Genomic DNA, 25,679 nt, shown 5'->3' on the forward strand with positions numbered 1-25,679 from the left:
TACCGGGTAGGAGGGCAAAAGGTACACAAAACACTGACACACATGGATACAGGACTAGCCTAGGACTATAAGATAACAATTGGAGATTCCGTCACATCTTATAGCAATAGTATGCTTAGCCCACCACTACACCAAAGTACTAATATATATATAATATATATATATATAATATATATATATATATATATATATATATATAAATATATATATATAATCTCTCACACACACACACACTATATATATAAATAAATGGATAGAACCAATGTAATCGGTGGAGATAGGAGTGGCAGCCTGTGGGTTCCTCAGGGGCGGGGACAGCTGCCAAGCCATAATAGTTTATACAGGCACCGCCCACTTCCTATGCCAAGGGATCATTTCTGATTTCTAAATAAGACACTTTATTGTAAATCATCCATTTTTAGTTTAAAAGAAATAAAAAACCCACAACATATAATCCACAGTCAGTTCTATAATAAACCCTAAAACTCTAATTTTCCCTGAAATATTCCTGTGGGGTTAAAATCTAATGGACGCTACGATGTAATCCCTGGGGCCCCCTTGGGGCTCTTTTCAAAATAACGGTCACCACAAACGAGGATCTGTTTCCTTTTATACAAACGTTTTTATTTTTCCGTGACAAAAAGAGTTGTATATAAATATATGCAATTAAGTTACAGTCCAAGTAGATACATTGGAGTAACCGTGGAAACCCGGGCTGGCCGAGGGTGATTTTTCCTTAACAGCAGCTGACGTGCCAGGGGTTGCCTCTTACTGAGCACGATGGGAGTTGGAGTCCACTACAGCTTTATGACGAGAGGAGCTTAACTTTGGTATTACGCCCGTTTTAGGCGCCCCCCCCGCAGGGTCTCAGCGAAATACTTTGTGACGTTTCTACTTTTTGTTAAACCTCCCGCGGGATTGCCAACGGGTGATCCGCTTGATGACATCATAGCGCCTCTGCTATGTCACATATGATGTCAAAGTTGTGACTCCCCGTTTGTCGCAGGCTTTCTGCAAGGGCTTCCTCGGGGCGAAGGCGACGTTTTCCAGCATTTTTACCCCAATTTCAAGGCTAATCCGACTGCCACGGAAGCCGAAGCAAAATAGATCAGAGCGGTGGCAGTGTAAAGGATTTATTTCCCCCAATATTTTCCTCCTTTTGTAAAAGGAAATTATATTTACAAACGTCACACATATATATATATATATATATATAAAAAAAAAGTCCCCCGCGAGTTAAAGCACAGCCAGCTTGCTTTCGTCTTCCCCCCGGAATTCCGGCACTTCATCCGGATCGTGCGCAGCTGGTGTGGGAACGGCGGGGGTTACAGAGGTGGGTCCCGCGCGGGGTTAAAGCAGTTCCAGGTCGCTGACCACGTGGTCGCCGGCGCCGGTCTCTTTGTAAATGAAGTGAAAGTCCAGTTTCTGTTCGTGTTTCAGCAGGTGGGATTTGACGCGGTGCGGGAAGGCGCTGTCGGCGAGCCGCGGGCAGCGATCGTTCACCATGACGAAGAGTCCGTAACCCCGCGGCTCCGACACCTCGAACTTTTCGGCGCACTGCTGCAGAACGGCGGCGACGCTCGTGTCCGACCTGATGCTCAGCGTGGCGCTTCTGGAGTCCAGCCGCTCGTACGAGACCGAGATGAAGTCCTGGAAGAAGATATTCAAGTTATTTAAAGCCGTTAAGTGCGACTCGCGCCCCGACAGCATCAGGGGTTACATATTAGAAGTGGTTCTGTTTCCATAGCAACTAATTCATCAGAACTGCAGGTCGTTTCATTGGTTGCCATCAGGGTCAGAGCTTCCGTGGGGCAAAAAGGGGGCAGGTGCCGCACGGTGAGGGGTGCCCTCGTGCCTGCGCCGTGACCTCGCGGGGAATAAGATCGGATACCTTGGTTTATCCCACCTGTATGGAGGAGCGGGAGACGCGCGCTTTATTCAGAGTCCGCCGTCTCTCCCAGCGGTGGATCGAGTCCTGAACCTCCACGCTCAGCTGCCGCGTCACCGTGATCTTATCGTAATTCTTTATGTGCTCCAGAGCGCCGTACGTCGTGGTCAAGTAATAGGAGCCTGGAGGCAAAACACAGCGTCAGGGGACCCCGTAATATCATTTTACTGTATACAGGATTATATCACTATATACAGCGCTGGGGGTATATTACTGTATACAGCGCTGGGGGTTATATTACTGTATACAGCGCTGGGGGTATATTACTGTATACAGCGCTGGGGGTTATATTACTGTATACAGTGCTGGGGGGTTATATTACTGTATACAGCGCTGGGGGTTATATTACTGTATACAGCGCTGGGGGTTATATTACTGTATACAGTGCTGGGGGGTTATATTACTGTATACAGCGCTGGGGGTTATATTACTGTATACAGCGCTGGGGGGTTATATTACTGTATACAGCGCTGGGGGGTTATATTACTGTATACAGCGCTGGGGGGTTATATTACTGTATACAGCGCTGGGGGGTTATATTACTGTATACAGCGCTGGGGGGTTATATTACTGTATACAGTGCTGGGGGTTATATTACTGTATACAGCGCTGGGGGTTATATTACTGTATACAGTGCTGGGGGTATATTACTGTATACAGTGCTGGGGGTTATTACTGTATACAGTGCTGGGGGGTTATATTACTGTATACAGCGCTGGGGATATATTACTGTATACAGCACTGGGGGGGTTATATTACTGTATACAGCGCTGGGGGGTTATATTACTGTATACAGTGCTGGGGGTATATTACTGTATACAGTGCTGGGGGTTATTACTGTATACAGTGCTGGGGGGTTATATTACTGTATACAGCGCTGGGGATATATTACTGTATACAGCACTGGGGGGGTTATATTACTGTATACAGCGCTGGGGGGTTATATTACTGTATACAGCACTGGGGGGTTATATTACTGTATACAGCGCTGGGGGGGTTATATTACTGTATACAGTGCTGGGGGGGTTATATTACTGTATACAGCGCTGGGGGGGGTTATATTACTGTATACAGCGCTGGGGGGTTATATTACTGTATACAGCGCTGGGGGGTTATATTACTGTATACAGCGCTGGGGGGTTATATTACTGTATACAGCGCTGGGGGGTTATATTACTGTATACAGCGCTGGGGGGTTTATATTACTGTATACAGTGCTGGGGGTTATATTACTGTATACAGCGCTGGGGGTTATATTACTGTATACAGTGCTGGGGGTATATTACTGTATACAGTGCTGGGGGTTATTACTGTATACAGTGCTGGGGGGTTATATTACTGTATACAGCGCTGGGGGGGTTATATTACTGTATACAGTGCTGGGGGGTTATATTACTGTATACAGCGCTGGGGGTTATTACTGTATACAGCGCTGGGGGTTATATTACTGTATACAGTGCTGGGGGGTTATATTACTGTATACAGCGCTGGGGGTTATATTACTGTATACAGCGCTGGGGGGTTATATTACTGTATACAGCGCTGGGGGGTTATATTACTGTATACAGCGCTGGGGGGTTATATTACTGTATACAGCGCTGGGGGGTTATATTACTGTATACAGCGCTGGGGGGTTTATATTACTGTATACAGTGCTGGGGGTTATATTACTGTATACAGCGCTGGGGGTTATATTACTGTATACAGTGCTGGGGGTATATTACTGTATACAGTGCTGGGGGTTATTACGGTATACAGTGCTGGGGGGTTATATTACTGTATACAGCGCTGGGGATATATTACTGTATACAGCACTGGGGGGGTTATATTACTGTATACAGCGCTGGGGGGTTATATTACTGTATACAGCACTGGGGGGTTATATTACTGTATACAGCGCTGGGGGGGTTATATTACTGTATACAGTGCTGGGGGGGTTATATTACTGTATACAGCGCTGGGGGGGGTTATATTACTGTATACAGCGCTGGGGGGTTATATTACTGTATACAGCGCTGGGGGGTTATATTACTGTATACAGCGCTGGGGGGTTATATTACTGTATACAGCGCTGGGGGGTTATATTACTGTATACAGCGCTGGGGGGTTTATATTACTGTATACAGTGCTGGGGGTTATATTACTGTATACAGCGCTGGGGGTTATATTACTGTATACAGTGCTGGGGGTATATTACTGTATACAGTGCTGGGGGTATATTACTGTATACAGTGCTGGGGGGTTATATTACTGTATACAGCGCTGGGGGGGTTATATTACTGTATACAGTGCTGGGGGGGTTATATTACTGTATACAGCGCTGGGGGTTATTACTGTATACAGTGCTGGGGGGTTATATTACTGTATACAGCGCTGGGGGGGTTATATTACTGTATACAGCGCTGGGGGGTTATATTACTGTATACAGCGCTGGGGGGTTATATTACTGTATACAGCGCTGGGGGGTTATATTACTGTATACAGCGCTGGGGGGTTATATTACTGTATACAGCGCTGGGGGTTATATTACTGTATACAGTGCTGGGGGTATATTACTGTATACAGCGCTGGGGGTTATTACTGTATACAGTGCTGGGGGGTTATATTACTGTATACAGCGCTGGGGGGGTTATATTACTGTATACAGCGCTGGGGGGTTATATTACTGTATACAGCGCTGGGGGGTTATATTACAGTATACAGCGCTGGGGGTTATATTACTGTATATAGTGCTGGGGGGTTATATTACTGTATACAGCGCTGTGGGGTTATATTACTGTATACAGCGCTGGGGGTTATATTACTGTATACAGCGCTGGGGGGTTATATTACTGTATACAGCGCTGGGGGTTATATTACTGTATACAGCACTGGGGGGTTATATTACTGTATACAGCGCTGGGGGTTATATTACAGTATACAGCGCTGGGGGTTATATTACTGTATACAGCGCTGTGGGGTTATATTACTGTATACAGCGCTGGGGGTTATATTACTGTATACAGTGCTGGGGGTTATATTACTGTATACAGCGCTGGGGGTTATATTACTGTATACAGCGCTGGGGGTTATATTACTGTATACAGCGCTGGGGGTTATATTACTGTATACAGCGCTGGGGGTTATATTACTGTATACAGCGCTGGGGGGTTATATTACTGTATACAGCGCTGGGGGTTATATTACTGTATACAGCACTGGGGGGTTATATTACTGTATACAGCGCTGGGGGTTATATTACAGTATACAGCGCTGGGGGTTATATTACTGTATACAGCGCTGTGGGGTTATATTACTGTATACAGCGCTGGGGGTTATATTACTGTATACAGCGCTGGGGGTTATGCTCAAGAAAATATTTTCCCCATGAGACTGTCACTTGCAGTAACCCGGTATGGTCACTAGAGGGCTCTCGTGCGCCGCTCGCAGCTGCTTCTCACCATTAACGTGGTTCAGAGTGCGTTCAGCACCAACATCCTTAATAACCACGGAGCAGAATATCCGCTTATAATGGGCTAATTTGTTTTCCAAAAAATAAAAATTTTGCTGGTGAAAGTAAGGTCTTTCTGAGGGGGTTGTAGATAAATGGAACAGCTTCCCAGCAGAAGTGGTAGCGGGTAATACAGTGAGGGGATTAAACATGCATGGGATAGACATACGGCTCCTGAATCTAAGACGAGACCAACGACTGATTAAGGTTTGAGTCGTTACAGCAGGAGAAACGGAACGCGCAGCAACGACCCCTTAGCGTTAGAGTTAAACCCATGCAGTAGAATGAGGGAGTGCAGCCGTCGAGCACACGTGTGTGGGGGGGGGCACTGCATGCGCGATTACGCGCTCGTTACCTTCTCCGAGCTGCAGGGACGGGTCCATCAGCTCCATCATGTACTCGACATCGAGCAGCAGGAACTCCAACTCACAGCGAGCGAGGACGTACATCAGGACCGGGAGGAAGTCATCGGCCCCGTGGGGCCGGCCTGCGAGGAACCCCAGAGGAGATATATTCATTCAGCAAATGTTTATGAGGATGCAAAGAAGTTCATTCACCAAAAGCAGGAGCTGGCAGGGGGGCTGCAGCTTCCTCCCCATATAATAAATCGCTAAACCCAGTGATATGACTCAAAAATGCAACAAATTTTGCCGAGGAGGAAATCCCCCACTTAGCTTTCGAAATTCTCCGCTATGTCGGAAACCTGTTTGTTTTTTTTACATCATCTGCCTCCAAGAAGCTGTGGTAACAGTACGTCTGTTTTTATTTTCTCAAGAAACTTCTGCAGAGTTACACCATCCGGCTAGAAACGGAACGCTTAGCGGATTCTATCATCAGATTTGGAAATATTCCAATAAACCAAACCACAGCGGGGAGCAAAAACAATTCCATAATCATTACAGAAGAAAAGAAAATATATATACACACACCAGACTGTTCAAAGGTTTGGGGTCACTAAGAAATGTTTTTGAAAGAAAAGCAGATTTTCCCCATTAAAATAACATGAAATGGATCAGAAATCCAGCGCAGACGGGGTTAATGTTGTAAATGACTTGTAGCTGGAAACGGCTGATTTTTAATGGAATTTCTTCATAGGCGTACAGAGGCCTCATCACTCCCATCACTCCTGTGTCCCAATGGCCCTTTATCACTCCCATCACTCCTGTGTCCCAATGGCCCTTTATCACTCCCATCACTCCTGTGTCCCAATGGCCCTTTATCACTCCCATCACTCCTGTGTTCCAATGGCCCTTTATCACTCCCATCACTCCTGTGTTCCAATGGCCCTTTATCACTCCCATCACTCCTGTGTTCCAACGGCCCTTTATCACTCCCATCACTCCTGTGTTCCAACGGCCCTTTATCACTCCCATCACTCCTGTGTTCCAACGGCCCTTTATCACTCCCATCACTCCTGTGTCCCAATGGCCCTTTATCACTCCCATCACTCCTGTGTTCCAATGGCCCTTTATCACTCCCATCACTCCTGTGTTCCAATGGCCCTTTATCACTCCCATCACTCCTGTGTTCCAACGGCCCTTTATCACTCCCATCACTCCTGTGTTCCAACGGCCCTTTATCACTCCCATCACTCCTGTGTTCCAACGGCCCTTTATCACTCCCATCACTCCTGTGTCCCAATGGCCCTTTATCACTCCCATCACTCCTGTGTTCCAATGGCACGTTGTGTTTGCTGATCCAAGTTAAGTTTAAAAGGATAATTGATGGGTAGAAAACCACTCAGTGACCCCAAACTTTTGAACAGTAGTTAACATACACACGAATGTTCACTCATCCCCTGATTCCTGCACCGGTTATAACATATAATAATAATAATAATAAATAATAATAATAAATAAATAATAGCCCCACGGACGATACCTGGACCCCCGCTGGACATGGAATCGTAGATCAGTTTACAAGCCTTCAGCAGGTAGGTAATTTTTTTCTCCGGGGAGTAAGTCTTGTGCATCGTCTCAAATCTCTGAATGATTTTCTCCATCACGCTGCTCTCCGGGACGCTGGTGGTGACCCCCAGGTCCGTGGAGGTCGTGTCCTGGATAACCAGCTGGTTTTCCTTGAGTAGCCTCAACGAGCCGTCTTTGGAGTGGATCTCACGGAGGTACGACTCAATCGGGGACTTCAGAGGCTTCAAGACACATTTACAGAGAGCAGCTTCAACAATGGCATCTGACCCGGGGCAAGGAAAACGAAAAAAAGGATTAACAATGATCTAAGAAATGATGCCTTACAGGTAGTAATTGTAGATGGCGGTAGATAGCTGGAACTGCCTCCCAGCAGAAGTGGTAGAGGGGATTTAAACATGGAAAGGAGTGACTTGAAAAGTAACAAATTAACATTTCCTAAGAAAGTAAAATAATTCCAATAATTATTAAATCCATAATTTCTCTTTTATCATTATATCCCTTAAAAATAATAATAATAATTAAGTACATCTTCTTGCTCAAAGTAGAATTTTTTTTATTTTTCCGTTTAGTGTTTGAGAATTTTGCCTTCTCTACCGGGAAGCAATTCAATGGACGCACCACTCTTTAGGGGGATACAGTTTCCTCAACAACACAAAAAAAACCCCAAAATGACTAAAGGTGCCAAGCAGCGGAGATCATGGACCAACCAGACATCTCCATCGCTCTCTTTTATGGTTCAACAACCACAAAACACAAAAAAAAACCCAAAAACACGAAGCAAAAGACCCCACTTGCCTATTTTTTCGTCGGTGTAGAGACTGCAGTCCACCATGGCCGTCAGCTCCGCGCTCTGCACCAGGTAACTCTTGAGCTGGGTCATCATCAGCCGGATCTCCTGTAACATCTCGGTGCTGGAGCTCTGCTTCGCCATCATCTCCAAGGTGTAGCTCTTATAATTCTGGACCAGATCCCCGAAGTAGGAGCCCTCGTCCTGGGCCAGCTCCGTGATCCTCTTCTGCAGCTTCCTGTCGGCGGACATGAAGGCCGTGAGAACGTTGGTGATGGCCACGATGGACAGCCTGTTTTTTGCCTTGTCCAACATAAAAGAATGGCTCTTCTTGATGGAGGGCCTGCTGAGCCTCTCCGCCTCATCCTCCATGCTGCTGGTGGAGTAAGAGTCCTGGTCCGCGTTCGGCCCCGGAGAAACGGACACGCTCACCGGGGAATGCAGAGATGTATCAGAGCCCTTTAATTCCTGAGAGGATCCAACTGGATTGCGGTCGAGTTTCTTTCCCACTTCCTTGGTGGCACCACCGTCCTCCGTAGCGTTGGTTACCGGCGGATGTTCTGGAGACGGCCGGCCGCCTTCCGCCACCGGATTTCCATCGACAGAAGTTACGGCAGATGACCTGCAAGAAAATTTCTTTATCCTTGGTGGTGGAACGGGAGGAACCTTCTTGGACTTGGACGACAGTTGACTTGGTGAAGCATCCAACTTCTCTGAAGTCTCCTCTTCATGAGGCTCTTGTGAACTTTTGGATTCTTCTTTCATGTTGGGTTCCGCACCTTGTACGTTGGGTGAACTCTGGATCTCCTTTCGCTCTACTGGGTCACCTGCGTTTCCATCGGAGACTTTTCCCGATTGTCTTCTCCTGGGAACAACCGGTGGGAATGAGCTTTTGGCGCGAGCGTCAGGCGTCTCAACCTCATTTGCTCCACCATCTTTTTTATCCTCTGAGCTGTTGATTTTCATCTTCTCATGAAGAGGAGGAACACCGTTCACCTCAGCCGTCCTTAATAAGTCCTTATGCTGACTCCGGGGCCTTATGACCTGCGGACCGGACGTTTGTGAAGCAGAAGAAGGACTCGACGGGACACAAACGTCCTCCGAGGGAGGTGGGTTATGCGGAGTGGGAGTCGCTTCAGAAGAGGAACCTCGGAGATCGTCGGTAGGAGGGCATGACGTTAAAAGAGGATCAGAAGTTGTCGAAACCGATATTAAAAGAGGGTTAGGAGTTTTATAATTAGCTGGTGGAGAAGAGGGAGGGATGGAGGGGAGAGGAGGGCTCTGCACACCAGGAGGAGGGAGAGGAGGGCTCTGCGCACCAGGAGGAGGGAGAGGAGGGCTCTGCACACCAGGAGGAGGGAGAGGAGGGCTCTGCGCACCAGGAGGAGGGAGAGGAGGGCTCTGCGCACCAGGAGGAGGGAGAGGAGGGCTCTGCGCACCAGGAGGAGGGAGAGGAGGGCTCTGCGAACCAGGAGGAGGGAGAGGAGGGCTCTGCGCACCAGGAGGAGGAGGCGGTGGAGGTCTTCTGTAGACAATTTTTGGAGTTTTAACCACAGTGTTTGCGAGGCAGTTTTCAGGAGGAAGTTTCTCAGGGTTTCCTGAGTTGCCAAATTCTTCTATGAATATCGGGTTCACAAACCACAGCCGCTCGTCGCTTTCCGCGGAGACCTCGATCTCGCACGTATATTTGCCCGGGTCCGGGGCAGTTGGCCGGTCAGGGTTTGCCCCGCAAGCGTTTCCATGCAAAGCAAATTTCCCAGAGCGAGAAACATTCGCGTTCCGTTTCTCCTTGAGGGACGCAGCCCAAAAACCTGCAAAAACACCCCCCCAAAAAAATAAAATAAATAAAAGGGATTGCTTGTTCTAAGAACACCGGCCCCAGACTCTGGGTATTCCAGATCTATTTACCTGTCCCGAGGTTGGAGATTTCTTCGAGGTCCCTCATGCCCCGAGCTCGGCCAATCAGGTGCGGCAGCTTTAAGGGGGCGGGTAGAATATCTCTGAGGAGACATCACCGAGGTAAACGTTATCCAAAAAATGGCAACATCCGACACCGAGTCCCACACAAACCTTCCCCCGGTTATACGAAGCGTCAGCCTTGGGGCCGAGGGCTACAGGAAGCTGCTGAAGGACTGTCGGGGGGGGGCATTTATAAAAGAGCCGCTACTGGGAAAACTCGGCCGACGTAAAGAATTATTTATGATTAGTTATTAATATTAGTGTTATTGCTGCTAATTAACGTTAATGTTAATTAATTAAAAAATAGCATGTTTAATCATTATGAGTCTTATTAAGTATTCATATTTTAATAATATAATTAAAAATTCTATAATATTAGACTTGTTACATTGTATCGTTCACGAGGCAGGTATGGAAAGGTCCTTTTTTTTTCTTTAACAAATGACATCAATGTTTTAAGTAAAAATACATGAATACAGGGGGGGGGGTAAAATTAACTCTGTTAAAACCCAAACATGAAATAGTTGCAGACACCTCCGCTGGGAGGTTGTTCTCTGGATCCACTACTTTCTGGCGATGGGTTAGGGTATCAGTGAAAGCGTTTAACGCCCCCGTCCGAGAAGAGACGTGGGATTCGGTTACCTGGAAGCCAGAAATCCCAGCCGCGCGGGGGAGTAAAATAAAGATTTTTGGCGGAGAATAACGGAATTTCTGCACAATAATCGCTACAACAGAAACCTGGCATCTCTTACAAATATTCATTCGTTATAAAGTTTCCGGGCTGGGGAGATCGCCTCAGGGGTAACATCGAGTTTGGCCTCCACGAGAACTCATCAGTCTGCTTCAGAAAGTAAAACGTCTCCAGAGACACTATGCGCTCTTCTCATACGTAGAAGAGACATCCGAGGACAGCTGAACATAAGCGTTAAGGATGCTCGCCTACTGTTTAACTACAATTCCCATTATCTCTGGAAGGGAGATGAGACCCAATACCTGCCGGTGGGCTAACAGGCGGACCTCCGACACAATGATCAGCGTACGGACGCCCAAGCGTTAATGAAAAGCACTGACCTGCTGATGCAGTAAAACCCGATTAGTTTGAAGATTTCCTCAAAAACCAGCGCAGAGCCCTGCAGACACATCACTGGGGGAGAGAGAGAGGAGCGAGAGAATGAGAGAGTGGAGAGAGAGAGAGGAGAGAGTGAATGAGAGAGAGGAGCGAGAGAATGAGAGAGGAGAGTGGAGCGAGTGAATGAGAGAGAGATGAGAGAGTGAATGAGAGAGAGTGAGGAGCGAGAAAGAAAAAAAACAAAAAAAAAAACAGGTGACTTTAAGCATATATTAGCAAAAGCAATTCTCTGTGCAAAGTGGAGCAATCACCATAGCAACCAACGGAATGTTCCTGCTGCCTTTTAGCAATTTGCACCCAACAACGGATGACTTTACCAAATAATAATTCAGATTCAGAGAACAGCTAGACCCCAAATATATGTGAGTGTAAAATTATTTTATATATATATTATATACATACATATATATACATACATACATACATACACACACACACACACAAATATACACACATACATACACACACACACCCCGACCGTTCTATTACGGGGTAAATTATGGTAGTTCTTTATAATTTGTTGCCAAATGTATCACAGGAAGTGGCTTTAAATGTGAAATACATTGTAATCGCTAATAATATAAAGGCCATTCCCATGGAATCCGCGCCCCGGTTTCTCCCGGCGCTCTCCGCTCTCACATGCCCCGGTTCCTGTTTTTTGTGATTTTTTATAGATTAGTAGGTGAAGTGACGCGTTCCTTTTCCTGCGCATCACGTGTTTTATGCCCTGAAGACATGCGACGCAACATCGTTCTAAAAGGACTGCATGCATGCGCGTCTCCTCGATCCGGGATTAAGCTGGATCTCTTCTTCTGCTCATTTTCAGCCTTGCTTTATGGCAAAAATATGTAGGAGGCCGTGTATAGTTCTGTGGGCATTATTGGCCCCATATAAATAAAAAAATATTATATTATTAATAACTAATAATAATAACAACGCTGATAATTTCCTCATTACTGATATTGCAGCCTCACCATCCCCCCCTAGTGGATATTTGTGGAACTACAAAATAGGCTGCCCTTTGTTACCAAAATAAAAACTGAATTTTCTGTTAAACTAACAAAAAAAGTGTCCAACCGCATACATTTAGTTAAATGTCCACATGTGTAGCCAAAAAAAAAAATATATGTAAAAACAACTTACTTGATTTCTCCTCCTTGATGTTAAAACGCAGAACAGCGGGCTTCTCATGAACCGCGAAACGCGCGAGAAGAACCATGCACTTCTGGGCCACGTCTCGCGTCACCATGAATACCTTATTAACAAAAAAAGTCCATTAAAACAGAGGGCGATCGATTATTTTTTATTTATTCTCGCAGAAAACAGGAAATGTGTTGCTTCCGCATCAACAGAGAGGTCTGTCTGGGTAACCACTACCTTTGAATAACTTCTCTAAAGCTTATTTGGAAAGGACTGGTGATACGCAAGATATATTTAGCAAAAAAACAAACTGAACAGACATAAATTTAGCGAAGTTCCTCGCTATTAGAAAGCATTGCGCATCTGGGAAAGGGCGTGTGCAGAAAATGGGAAAAAATATGTAAAAAATAAAAAAAAAAATACAAAAAAACCCAAAAAACACAAAAAATATATTTTTTTTCCCATTCCAAAAAGTATTACAAAATCCATCAATATTCCAGTCTCAGTTTCATGTTTTCTGCAGCATTTCACGGGTCAGAAACAGGACAGAATAGAAAAATAAAAAATCATAAAAAAATAAAAATTTATAATGATTATTATTTATATTTTTATTTCTCCTACTAAACTTTTTTATAAGGTTCAGCAGTTTTAATGGATTTTAAGAAATAAATGAAACCGACCAGGATTAAGACTTATTATTACCCTGCTGATTCCTGCACCAGTTATGGATTTGCAAAGATGACCAGCCAATCAGAGGAAGGAGGTCAGGTGCATTCTGGGAATATTATGCTATAGCTATGAAATAAAGGACAGGCGGTTTGTTCAGATTTCATGTTTGAGGGAGGAACGCAGTTAAGTGAATACGGGCCCTTTCCAGGAACGTACCCCGTCGGCTTCTCCCTTCAGTATGTCGGCCGCCTGCTCCTGACTCATACACAGCTGCATCCAGACGGGGCAGGTTTTTATGAGCCTGTCTAAGAGGCCGATGCTGGAGAGCGCCGGGCAAATCCTCCGACCAGCAGCAGCCGGCGGTCGCTTCTCCACGTCGGCGGCATCCGCAGGAGGACTGGAAGAGAGAATGATGGAGGACGGCGGTGAACGAGGAGCGGCCGGGAAAAACATCGCAGACCATGGAGGAGAGGAGAGAAGAGAAGGATGGAGGGGGAGAAGAGGGCGAGAGGACAGGGCGGGCGATCAAGAGAAAGAAGACAAAAAAACATGGAAAAGTTTGAGAAAAACTGTAAGAAACGCAGATTTATCAAAAACAGGAGCCATTCTAGGGTAAAACGCTGAAATATCACGAAACGAGAGGACATCAAACCCCAGCCCAACAGTATTCCATCCCATGCGTGTTCAAATCCCCTCACTGTATCAGCCTCTACCACCTCTGCTGGGAGGCTGTTCCACCAATCTACCACCCTCTCAGTAAAGTAATTGCATCGAAGCTTCTCGGTTTTAGATTACGGCCTCCTGGGAGGGATGTAAAGAATTCCTTTCTCGGGGGACAGACCCGGCTCGGAGCGCTGGCGATGACATCACGTTGCGCATTGAGCAGGAAGTGCTCAGGATTTCCCGTGAATTTCTGTTATTTCTGTGTAAGGGTCTCTGCGTGCCGAGAGGACACGGCCCTTATCTGCATCCCGTCCGAGGCTTCCTCCGCCAGCGCACCTTTCCTGAAAACATCCGCGGCTCGGAGCCCAAAACGGCAAAAACACATCCAGAAATATAAAAAAAAAAAAAAAAAAAAAAGTGCTGGAGTTTCAGGAAGCTACCTGCGCCCAACACCCACGTGAACACGGGCGAACACGCCAAAAACATACCATTTAACCCTTCGGAAGACTCGCCCGCCACATTATATATTATATATTATATAAACATAAATAATAATAATATATATATATATATATATACACACACACATATACATATATATATACATAAATAATAATATATACATCATTTCCGGATGAGAAACCAGATACAGTAACGCCTCGTCACACAAGGAGAGGGAAATAAACAATAGGATACTAATATATATATATTATTATACACACTAACTATACATACACTACCGTGTAAAGGGCCACTGGAACACAGGAGTGATGGGAGTGATAAAGGGCCGTTGGAACACAGGAGTGATGGGAGTGATAAAGGGCCATTGGAACGCAGGAGTGATGGGAGTGATAAAGGGCCGTCGGAACACAGGAGTGATGGGAGTGATAAAGGGCCTCTGTACTCCTACGAAGAGATTTCATTAAAAATCAGCCACAATAGTCATTTACAACATTAACCCCGTCTGCGCTGGATTTCTCATTCATTTCATGTGATTTTAATGGACTAAATTAGCTTTTCTTTCAAAAACAAGAACATTTCTATGTGACCCCAAGCTGTAATGGCAGTGTATATGTCTGTGTGTGCGTGTATGTATGTATGTATGTTTATATGTATGTATATAATATCTGCCCCACCGGGGAACGGAGCGCGGCCGTCAGATTCCTCCCCTGAACTCCGGCGAGTGGCAGCCAGGGGGCAAAACCCCCCATCAGTAACATTGTAACAATGTTCTTCCCAAAACAAAGTTCTGCTTATTTTGTGATGTCACCGATGTCCCCTGGGAAGGGCAGGTGTGATGTCACCAATGCATGGCACAATCGGTGCGGTCGGCCCTAATGCCCCTGCGCTGATCCATTGGTGTTGCAGACAAGACGTGGACGGCTGAGGCTTCGAGGACGACGTCGGTTACCAGAAACTCGCTACAGGAAACGCAAACCTCAGAGACCTCGAGAACATCCCGGCTACGGAAACAGCGGCCCCGGGAGCTCAACGTGTTAGAGACACCCGCGGCTCGGCCCCCGGGGGCCAGAAATCGTTGCCAGGGGTCCCCGCTTTACACTTTGCATAACGATCACTAAGCAGTCAGACTGCCATAAACCGCCCGGAAGCGCTCTAATCCACCGACCCTCAACCGCCCCGGGAGCGCTCTAATCCACCGACCCTCAACCGCCCCGGGAGCGCTCTAATCCACCGACCCTCAACCGCCCCGGGAGCGCTCTAATCCACCGACCCTCAACCGCCCCGGGAGCGCTCTAATCCACCGACCCTCAACCACCCCCGGGAGCGCTCTAATCCACCGAACCTATACCACAGAAAACATGCGCAACAAGACGCCTGACTAATACTAGAGCGTCAGAGGCTGAGATGTAGAGGTAGTTTTACTTTTCCGAGAGGGTGGTAGATAAGTGGAACAGCCTCCCAGCAGAAGTGGTAGAGGGTAATACAGTGAGGGTATTAAACATGCATGGGATAGGCATACGGCTCCTGAATCTAAGACGAGACCAACGACTGATTAAGGTTTGAGTCGTTACAGCAGGAGAAACGGGCGACTAGACGGGGGCCGATTTTTTTTGCATGCCACAGATATTCTCTGCAGCCGCCGGCTCCATAACTTTACAGCAAATATTATAGAAGCCGCGGCTGCTTGGCATTCGCCGCGTGATCAAAAATAATGGAGAACGCAGCCAGCTAATGAGAGCATCTGGAGCCGGAGCAAGCAGAAGCGTCCCCAAAAGGCTGTCATGCTGACCTCACACGTATTTATTATATGACATCATTACTTTAAAATGGCCCGGACCGCGCATGCAACCGAAGCAGAAGCTCAGGACAACCAGACAGGCTACGCCTTTCAACCAAGGAACCCAGAACCCGGCGACAGATCGGCCCCATCCGGCCCCAATCTAGTCGCCTGTTTCTCCTGCTGTAGAGACTCAAACCTTAATCAGTCGTATGTCTGTCACATGCATGTTTAATACCCTCACTGTATTACCCTCTACCACTTCTGCTGGGAGCCTGTTCCACTTATACACCACCCATTTCCTTGCAAACTTAAAAGCAGCTTTCAACCAAATTCCAGTATTAGTGGAAAAGCTCCCGGAGTAAATAAATTATCAGCCTCCTGCCCCAAACGCAGAAATAAAATTAAGACCAATAAGAATTTGGAGTTCTGTAGATTGTGAGGAATGGGGAGTTGCCGATTAGACTGTCAGCTCTTTTTACTAAAACAGGTTTAGGGCTGATAACTCAGGGCGGGCGCGGCAGGGATGGGGAATGGCGGTGTGTACACTGTCAGCGGCGCAGCGCATTCCAGGCTTCCCGGAGGCGAGGGAATAAACCCATCCTGCCGGGTCTCCTGCACACCAGGGGAGGCTGGCAAACATTAAAGGGTTAAGAGTGCAGCTATTTGGCGGGGAGTGGGGAGGAACTGGTTAATCGGGTGGCAGGAGTGTAATTACCCTGATGTTTTCTGGAGGCAGCTGCCGGGTACAGCGAGGTCACGGCCTCTACAGACGCCTTCTGGAATCCATGATGAGTTCAGGTGTTCTAGAAGAATAATCTAGAACAGGGCCGTCCAACCTGCGGCCCTCCAGCTGCTGCAGGACTACATCTCCCACAATGCTCTTTCAGCTAAGGGCCTGGCTGAGGATTATGGGAGATGTAGTCCTGCAGCAGCTGGAGGGCCGCAGGTTGGATGCCCCTGATCTAGAACCTCCACTTCAACAAGAATAAAGCCCGGTACTGAAATCACTAACCGGCAGAAACCCAGAACCCCCTGGCAGATCGGCCCCCATCCGGCCCCCGTCTAGTCGCCCGTTTCTCCTGCTGTAAAGACTCAAACCTTAATCAGTCGTTGGTCTCGTCTTAGATTCAGGAGCCGGATGTCTATCCCATGCATGTTTAATACCCTCACTGTATTACCCTCTACCACCTCTGCTGGGAGGCTGTTCCACTTATCTACCACCCTCTCAGCAAAGCCACAGAAACCAGCACAACGTTCCCAGTAATTGCTCCACCAGTAATGGTTTTGCACCAGATATGGCGCTGCTGGGAAGAGGGCTGGTGACATTCAGCCCCGGAGGGGGTATATTCATATTAACCAATTCACTGCCACAGGCCAAACCCTTAACAGGAGCCAGGCCTTCCAAATCCAGGAGGCAGACAGAGGGCGGAACTCTGCGGCTCTAAGTAGGTGTTTCTTGGAATGACACAACACAATCTTCCAGCAAATCGGCCCCACTCGGCCCCCGCCTAGTCGCTCGCCTTGTCTTAGATTAAACATCTACCACTTCGGACGGGAGGCTGCTCCACTTATCTACCACCCTCTTAGTAAAGTAAAACGTATTATTCTCCAGCACCCAAGCCTTGTGAGCTAATCCTGTCTGGCGCGTAACGGGTTAAAATGTTGAGCTATACGGAGGCTTTGTTCCGGATCCTCTGCTGTTTTGATTGGCCGCGGGGTAAAACCCATCTTCCATTTAAAAAAAAATAAAAAAAATACACATTTTTTTCAAAAGGTTTCTTGTGAACGAGCAGCCCTCGGAAACAAAAGGCCCCTTCAGAACCCAAACCTAAAGAAATGGGTAAAAAAAGAGAATTTCCAGACTTTCTCCAAAACAGACTTTGCTATGGGAAATTAACCCTTTAACGGCAGATAGGTGTACCAAGGGTTAAAGTAGATTTTACAAATAAAAACCCTGAAAAATACCCAAAAGGATTCATTGCTCCTGGTCATGATGATGTCACAAAGAAATTGATTTTATTATTTCTATAGCGCCATCATAGTCCGCAGCGCCGTACAACGTTTCTGCAAGCGCAATATTTACAAATTAAAATTTACTTTTTTTTTTTTTTTTTTAGAATTATTTCCAAAGAATGATTTTCGGCTGCTTCTGGCGTAAAAAGCATTCATTTTAAAACGTTTATAGAAATTGTTAAGTTAATATTATTTAAAGGTTTTTCCGTTTACGGTTTTTCTGGCTTCTGACGCCGAATCAAAACAAAAAACAAAACTAACTTTATGACATCACAGACAATAATATTTTTTGGACTTGTTTATAGTTTGCTAACATAACATTAAACATAATTTATAGAATAATAACGTAAAATATCATTTTATGCGTTTTGCACCGGATTCATTCAGTTCCTTTTTGAAGGATAAACGAGAGTTTTAGGTCAGATCAGCGACTGGCGAGTTTTGTGTTAAAAACCCTTGAATTTTCCTGTTTTTGGGGGAGTTTTTTTTAAAGTTTTGTAAGTTTTAGATTCAGCGTCCGGAGTCTTTTCAGGGATATTTGGCTAAAGTTTCAGGAGTTCTGCTTTCTTTAGAAGGACTGTTTGTAAGAAGCCGAGGAAGTTGGCAGAATGTCAGAGACGATACAGTGTAACGACATGGCTTTAACCCTGTGAGATCCGGGAAACTCTGAGCTTTTATGTCAGTGAAGGGTGCTGCGAAATGCCAGATACCCCCTGCCCTCTGGGGGGGTAATAGTGATAGGTGGGGGGGTAATAGTGATAGGTAGGGGATCCTGAACTAAACACAGTGCCCCCCCCACCATGGGGGTCTCTCTGCCCCTCTTGAGGTAGAAACCCCTAAGCCCTGGATAATGCAAAGGAGACTAGGGTTAACCCCTTGTGTGCAAGGAGAGTAACACCCTGCATGGAATAACCCTTCGCATGCCAGGCAGGGTTTATTGCCCCTGCTTTGCTGGCATTAACCCTTTCCAGCCACCAGAGCTCCAGAAGTTCGCTCTCACCTTGGCTCCCGGGCTGCAGCCTCCATCCCTGCGCGGTCATTCATGCTTTAGGGGGTGCCAGGGGGTGCCGGGGGCCCTTTCCTGCTCCACGGGGCCCCCCGAACATGCTGTCAGGGGCAGGGGCTGTTGCTGCCGGGGCAGCTGTGTGAGGAGTGAGTCCGACTTCCTGTGCTGAGTGCGCTCCTCACTCACAGGGGGTCAGGAAGAGGCAGGACCAGGGGGCAGGTTATATGCACTCAGCATCTGGAGAGGGGGCATTAACCCCTCCACAGCCACAGCTGGACAGGCAGCATTGGCAACAGGAAAGGCTCGGTGCCCCGGGGCACACGGTTGGGGGGGGGCGAACTCACCATCCGGCACTTAATGGGTTAACCCGTTGAAACAAAGTTACATTGAATGCACCGAGCACACCGGCAGCCTGACAGGGGCAGATTGTCAGCTTCGGGGACCAGGTTACAAAGTGCCTGGGCGTATTCTCATGGAAAAGGGGCAGATCATCAGAGCGAAGGGGCAGATTATCAGAGCGAAGGGGCAGATTATTAGAGTAAAGGGGCAGAATAGCCTGCAGTCCCTCCTGGGGCACCAACATGATCTACGGCGCTGTACGTCCTGGTGAGTCATAGCCAGACCTTCAAAAATATTTTAGAGGGTGCGGTTAGAGGTATGGCTGGGGGTTTTATGTGCCTTTGTGCCCCATCGCTGGGTATTTGTGTAACTGAGTGGGGCATTTAGAAGAAGAATAATGGGGTTTATTTACCCTGCTGTTTCTATACACATTATCGGGGCTTTTAGGGCTGTAGAACCCTGCGATCCCCTCATACCCAGCAAACATTCTGACCTCCTAGAAAAGAGGGGCATCAGGGAGGAGAGAGGGGCATCGGGGGAGGAAAGAGGGGCATCAGGGGGGGGAGAGGGGCATCAGGGGGGAGAGAGGGGCATGGGGGGGTACTTTATATTAGATCGTCTGCGCAGAAAATCATCGATCCCCTGAACGGCCCTTATCAGCCCTTTGCGTTCCGAATCAGAGTTCCCTATTTCTTAACGTTCTGCGTAAAAAAGTCTGAAACAGCATTTTTTTCCCCAATCATCACATTTGTTTGAAAAGAAAACAAAATCCAAAAACCGGCAGGGGAATTGGGCCAGGAATCTATCATTTTATAAATCTCCGGGTAAATTTCTGGGGGTTTTGGGTCAAAGTCAGGGAGTTCGCAGAATCCGCAGAGTTTGGACCCGAGCAGAAGGCGCGATGAATCTCAATGCCAGCTTTTAAACCGTATAATATTATAATTTTATTTATTATAGCGCCATCAGATGCCGTAGCGCTGTACAGCGTGACACTCCATACACACAGTTATCAGCACGGATTCCGAGCCGCTTATTAATCTCTTATTGCTTTAAAATAAAAATCCTTCCGCTGGCTTCGCAGATCGCCCCGATATTCAGAGGGTCGCCCCCCGGAGAAACGACGGGGCGCCGTGACATAACACCCTAACCCCCGATGGCATCGCATCCCGTCCCGTGGGCACCGTATGGAACGCCGGGAACCGGGACGTCACAATAAAGGGAATTTGCCCCCCAAAATAAAAATTTTTACATTGAGCACCAGAGCAAACCGAGTTCAAATATAAAACCCGTGGAAGGAGCTCAGGTGGGTTCAGGTCACGGGTCCCCCGTCCATCCGTTTCCGAGTCGTGTCCCGAGGAGTCAGTAATAATAACGGATTTTCTGCGCGGCTCCGATGTATTTCACGGCATGCACGGCGGCGCAGGCATGCGACTGCTACGGGGGTAGGAAAACGGCCTCGGATTCCTTTCCCTTCCCGTCCTGCCGGATAAAACGCGGACTTCAGTACCCTCGCCCAGCATGCGCGGCGGGCGGACGGGGAGGAGGGAAACGAGTCGGAAGTCATTTCAGAAAAATAAACCAATAAAACGCACCGAGCTTCGTGTAAAATAGTCTTAAATATACATAGAAAAGATAAAAAGCGTTCCGGGGAGCGGATCGGCCGCGCAAACAGCGGCTCGCCCTGAAAAGATCCGTTTCTTTTTGAAAATAAACGGATCTCGCTGGAATTCAGGAGAATTTTACATGATTTTGCCCGTTTTCAGGAAAAGTTAATAAATTCGTTATCGGACGTCGTGCATAAAAATATCCAAAGCGATACATTCTTTGTCATTCCGACTTCGGTATTCGTTACAGAAAATGTCTCTTTTTATTCCTAAATCCCCGAAGAAACGAATCCTGGATTACGGATTAAAAATGTGCTTTTTTTTAATGTTTTAGCTCGAAGCGCCCGGTGTCGCCGGCAGATCGCTGACAAAGAAGACGGAGGGCGCGACGGTCGATGTTTTCCCTTTAAAATAAAGTCGCTTTTAAATAAATTCCGACGCGTCGATAAACCCGGCTCAGGAGCTTTATCCCGATTGGCCCGTCTGCTTTGGACTTCGGGACTCAAAATAGCGTGATGCGCCCCAAAAATGTAGAAAAAAAAAACAAAAATGAGAAGCATATTAGAAAAAGAAGACCCCCCCGAGCCGATTTCCACGCCATGACGCCATCGCGCAGGGGCACGGCGGTCTCGTGGACAGTGATACAGCGCGACGTGGACTCCGGGCCGGTTTATGCAGTATTTGTGTTCAAGTTTATTTCTGTTGCCATAAACCCCAAAAACCACGTTTATTCAGAGAAGCTACAGAGCTTTGTAACGATAGATAATAAGACGGGGGGTCCGGAAGCTGCAGCTCGGCCGTCCCACCACGGATCGAAGGATCAGCAGATACCCTCTGTCAGCAGGGTAAAGGGGGGGGTCGGCCGTTAACGTTCTTCAGGTTTTGGAGTTTCTGTCGGCGGCGGCGGCGTTTAGTAGACCGGGACCTTCCAAGGAGCTGCAGAGGCCGGGGGGGTCTCAGACGTGACCGGGGGTCTCCGGCGTCAGATGTCGTCGCGGCACATTGGCAGGTTGACAAAAGTGAAAACGTTGTATTCAATCAATATGGAGAAACAGAGGAAGACGGCGTAGAGGACGAGGACGTAGAGCCCGAAGCGCCGGTCCAGCTTCCACTTATTCACCTGGATTCCGCCAACCTGCAACGGCACAAGACGGAGGAGTCGATGGGGGGTCTCGGGACGGGGGCTCCGGGGGTCTCGCACACGAACCGGACCTCGAAACACAGAAATGACTACAATCCCCAGAATCCCCGTCTACAACGACAGCAATAAGAGAGGCATTTTAATACTTACAGTGAGGGCCACGGAGGCCAGGAGCAGGATCACGGAATACACCAACCCTTTGCTGTTTATCTTCACCTGCAAACGAACAGCAAAGATTTATTACATTAAAGAGGAGCGAATCTGCGGTTAAAAAGAGAATAAATGGCGATTGTAAGTGGTTTTTACTTTAGTGAGAGGGGGTAGATGAGTAGAACAGCCTCCCAGCAGAGGTGGTAGAGGGTAATACAGTGAGGGGATTAAACATGCATGGGATAGACATACGGCTCCTGAATCTAAGACGAGACCAGTGACTGATTCAGTAACTTGCACGGAGTATTCGTGGTTCTAGCTTCCCCAACGCGTTTCGCAGCACGTATAACAAAGCAGAACTCACGGTGGATCCGTAGTTTATAACCATCGTCTGTAATCCCCACGGAACGCCGAGCCCCACCAGGATATCGAAGACGTTGCTTCCTATGGAGTTGGAGACGGCCATATCCCCCAGGCCTGGAAGGGAGGGCAAGGGTTAGCCGGGTCCGCGGACCAAGTTGCTTTGCGGGTTACGCCGGCGACGCAGCCAGGTGAGGTTCTCGCCCCGACCCGGCGCTCACCCGCGACGCAGATAACCACGGCGACTCGTAACCGTACCTTGCCTCGCGACTATTAAACTGGCCATGCAGTCCGGAACGCTGGTCCCCGCGGCCAGGAAGGTGATGCCCATGATGACGTCCGGGATCCCCAGCGTGTATCCGATAACCGTCACCTATTATATATAATATTATTAAAGAAACCGGACTCCGAGCGTTTCCGGGGCGACCGCATTCTGGCCGATTATATAGAAATATTATTTATTGTTTTACGTAGCGCCATCATATTCCGCAGCGCTGTACAATAATATAGTTTTTTTTGCAATGCGGTCGGAATCCTCACCATCCAGACCATGATATAAGAGAAGACGGCGATCCACAGCGTGGCCAGGAGGAAGGTGAGCATGAAGCAGTTCTCCCAGCGAGGCCGGGTACAGTTTGGGACGGTGAAATACAGAGTGCAGATCAACGGCCACGAGAAAGCCCACTTAAACCGGTTCACGCAGCCGCCTGGGAAAAGCGAGACCACAGAGTGTAAGCTCTTGGGACTAGAGGGCCACCTTTGGGCTCCGTGTTTTATTTCTGGAATTTAACGTCTTCTTACCGGGGATGGAGAAAGGGACGAGGTAGTTGGCCGGGTTCTCTTCTTGGAAGTCGTCTTTGTCCTCGTGGATGACGCCGTTCTCCAGGAGCTCCTGCTTCCCGTCCAAAGTCAGCGAGCTCACGCCGTTAGCGGAATGGAGGAGACGCTGCCTCTGCGGGGAATAAAACACACAGCTGGGGCTCGATACAGACAGACGGACACCGGCGCGATACAGACAGACGGACACCGGGACGGGGTGCGATACAGACAGACAGACCACGGCGCGGGGTGCGATACAGACAGACAGACCACGGCGCGGGGTGCGATACAGACAGACGGAGACCCCGGGACCGGCGCGGGGTGCGATACAGACAGACGGACCCAGCGCGGGGTGCGATACAGACAGAGACCCCGGCGCGGGGTGCGATACAGACAGACAGACCCCGGCGTGATACAGACAGACGGACACCGGCGCGGGGTGAGATACAGACAGACAGAGACCCCAGGACCGGCACGGGGTGCGATACAGTAAAACAGACCCCGGCGCGGGGTGCGATACAGTCAGACAGACCCCGGCACAGGGCGCGATACAGACAGACAGAGACCCCGGGTTTAGTACATTAAAGGCGTTGAAATGTTTCGTGGGCCCGTTTCATGTCCAGTTCCTGTGGGAGTGAAAGTGTTAATGCCAGCTGCCATCATTATCTCCCCTGCGGGTTGCTAATTTCAGTCAGGTGAATCCCCCCGGGTGGGACGGGGTGTCAGCCCGGCTCAGGGGAAATCCACCCGCCGTGTAATGCATGCGCTGAGCTGCTTTCCTGCTATAAATAACCACAAAACGCACAAAAGGTTAAAGCCATTAGGTAAATCTCATGTTCTGCGCTCTGAATAATCGGGGTTTATGCAATCAGCCGCTGCCGCTCTCGGCTTACAAAAAAAAACCTCCTCAAAACTTCTCTGCAGCCTTACTTTCCAGCGCAGCGAAACAATTCATGATTAATTAATAGAGTTTTACTTGTGCACAGGTGTATCCAGCAAGTGCTTTGCCATATAGGGTCCCAAATACTACACATCAAAAATTACAAAACCCTGCGGATGATCCAATGAGCTTCTCTCGCAAAAAAGGCCCTGTATAATGTATAGATAAATCAGCAAGCCGGCCCCTGTATAATGTATAGATAAATCAGCGCAACGGCCCCTGTATAATGTATAGATAAATCAGTGACCGGCCCCTGTATAATGTATAGATAAATCAGTGACCGGCCCCCTGTATAATGTATAGATAAATCAGCGCAACAGCCCCTGTATAATGTATAGATAAATCAGTGACCGGCCCCCTGTATAATGTATAAATAAATCAGTGACTGGCCTCCTGTATAATGTATAGATAAATCAGTGACTGGCCCCTGTATAATGTATAGATAAATCAGTGACCGGCCCCTGTATAATGTATAGATAAATCAGTGACCGGCCCCTGTATAATGTATAGATAAATCAGTGACCGGCCCCTGTATAATGTATAGATAAATCAGTGACCGGCCCCCTGTATAATGTATAGATAAATCAGCGAGCCGGCCCCCTGTATAATGTATAGATAACTCAGTGACCGGCCCCTGTATAATGTATAGATAAATCAGCGACCGGCCCCCTGTATAATGTATAAATAAATCAGTGACTGGCCTCCTGTATAATGTATAGATAAATCAGTGACCGGCCCCTGTATAATGTATAGATAAATCAGTGACCGGCCCCCTGTATAATGTATAGATAAATCAGCGAGCCGGCCCCCTGTATAATGTATAGATAACTCAGTGACCGGCCCCTGTATAATGTATAGATAAATCAGTGAGCCGGCCCCCTGTATAATGTATAGATAACTCAGTGACCGGCCCCTGTATAATGTATAGATAAATCAGTGAGCCGGCCCCCTGTACAATGTATAGATAAATCAGTGACCGGCCCCCTGTATAATGTATAGATAAATCAGTGACCGGCCCCCTGTATAATGTATAGATAAATCAGTGACCGGCCCCCTGTATAATGTATAGATAAATCAGTGAGCCGGCCCCCTGTACAATGTATAGATAAATCAGTGACCGGCCCCCTGTATAATGTATAGATAAATCAGTGACCGGCCCCTGTATAATGTATAGATAAATCAGCGCAACGCCCCCTGTATAATGTATAGTCCAGTCATCCGGCCCCCTGTATAATGTATAGTTAAATCAGCGAGCCGGCCCCTGTATAATGTATAGATAAATCAGTGACCGGCCCCCTGTATAATGTATAGATAAATCAGTGACCGGCCCCTGTATAATGTATAGATAAAAA

At 47.6% G+C, this 25,679-nt stretch overlaps 4 protein-coding genes across 5 annotated transcripts in view; 2 read left to right on the forward strand and 2 right to left on the reverse strand.

Annotated features, from left to right (window-relative positions):
* GON7 (GON7 subunit of KEOPS complex) overlaps nucleotides 1-14,129 on the forward strand; it is a 118,842-nt gene extending 104,713 nt beyond the window's left edge. Inside the window, exon 3 of the transcript XR_008355473.1 lies at nucleotides 14,103-14,129. The gene's annotated coding sequence lies outside the window, so the exon portion shown is untranslated. The remainder of the gene's footprint in view (nucleotides 1-14,102) is intronic.
* NDUFB1 (NADH:ubiquinone oxidoreductase subunit B1) overlaps nucleotides 1-25,679 on the forward strand; it is a 69,461-nt gene that overhangs the window by 2,176 nt on the left and 41,606 nt on the right. The window lies entirely within an intron of this gene.
* On the reverse strand, nucleotides 1,351-19,142 carry RIN3 (Ras and Rab interactor 3). Its single transcript, XM_053475449.1, has 10 exons — nucleotides 18,969-19,142; nucleotides 13,267-13,447; nucleotides 12,385-12,496; nucleotides 11,184-11,256; nucleotides 10,062-10,153; nucleotides 8,162-9,964; nucleotides 7,320-7,628; nucleotides 5,794-5,925; nucleotides 1,907-2,070; nucleotides 1,351-1,650 (listed from the first exon to the last, which is right to left on the reverse strand). The coding sequence occupies exons 1-10, from the start codon at nucleotides 19,010-19,012 to the stop codon at nucleotides 1,351-1,353; spliced, it is 3,210 nt and encodes a 1,069-aa protein (XP_053331424.1). The 5' UTR covers nucleotides 19,013-19,142.
* The window catches only part of SLC24A4 (solute carrier family 24 member 4), a 28,817-nt gene continuing 24,959 nt past the window's right edge, over nucleotides 21,822-25,679 (reverse strand). For both annotated transcript variants that reach the window (XM_053474726.1, XM_053474725.1), the window contains exons 12-17: nucleotides 23,370-23,520; nucleotides 23,109-23,275; nucleotides 22,827-22,941; nucleotides 22,573-22,685; nucleotides 22,209-22,274; nucleotides 21,822-22,052 (exon numbers count right to left, since the gene is read on the reverse strand). In XM_053474726.1, the coding sequence (XP_053330701.1) occupies nucleotides 21,900-22,052; nucleotides 22,209-22,274; nucleotides 22,573-22,685; nucleotides 22,827-22,941; nucleotides 23,109-23,275; nucleotides 23,370-23,520 (765 nt within the window). In that variant the 3' untranslated portion in view covers nucleotides 21,822-21,899. The remainder of the gene's footprint in view (nucleotides 22,053-22,208; nucleotides 22,275-22,572; nucleotides 22,686-22,826; nucleotides 22,942-23,108; nucleotides 23,276-23,369; nucleotides 23,521-25,679) is intronic.

This window comes from Spea bombifrons, chromosome 9 (genome assembly GCF_027358695.1).
Source record: "Spea bombifrons isolate aSpeBom1 chromosome 9, aSpeBom1.2.pri, whole genome shotgun sequence".
NCBI classification, from domain to species: Eukaryota; Metazoa; Chordata; class Amphibia; order Anura; family Pelobatidae; genus Spea; species Spea bombifrons.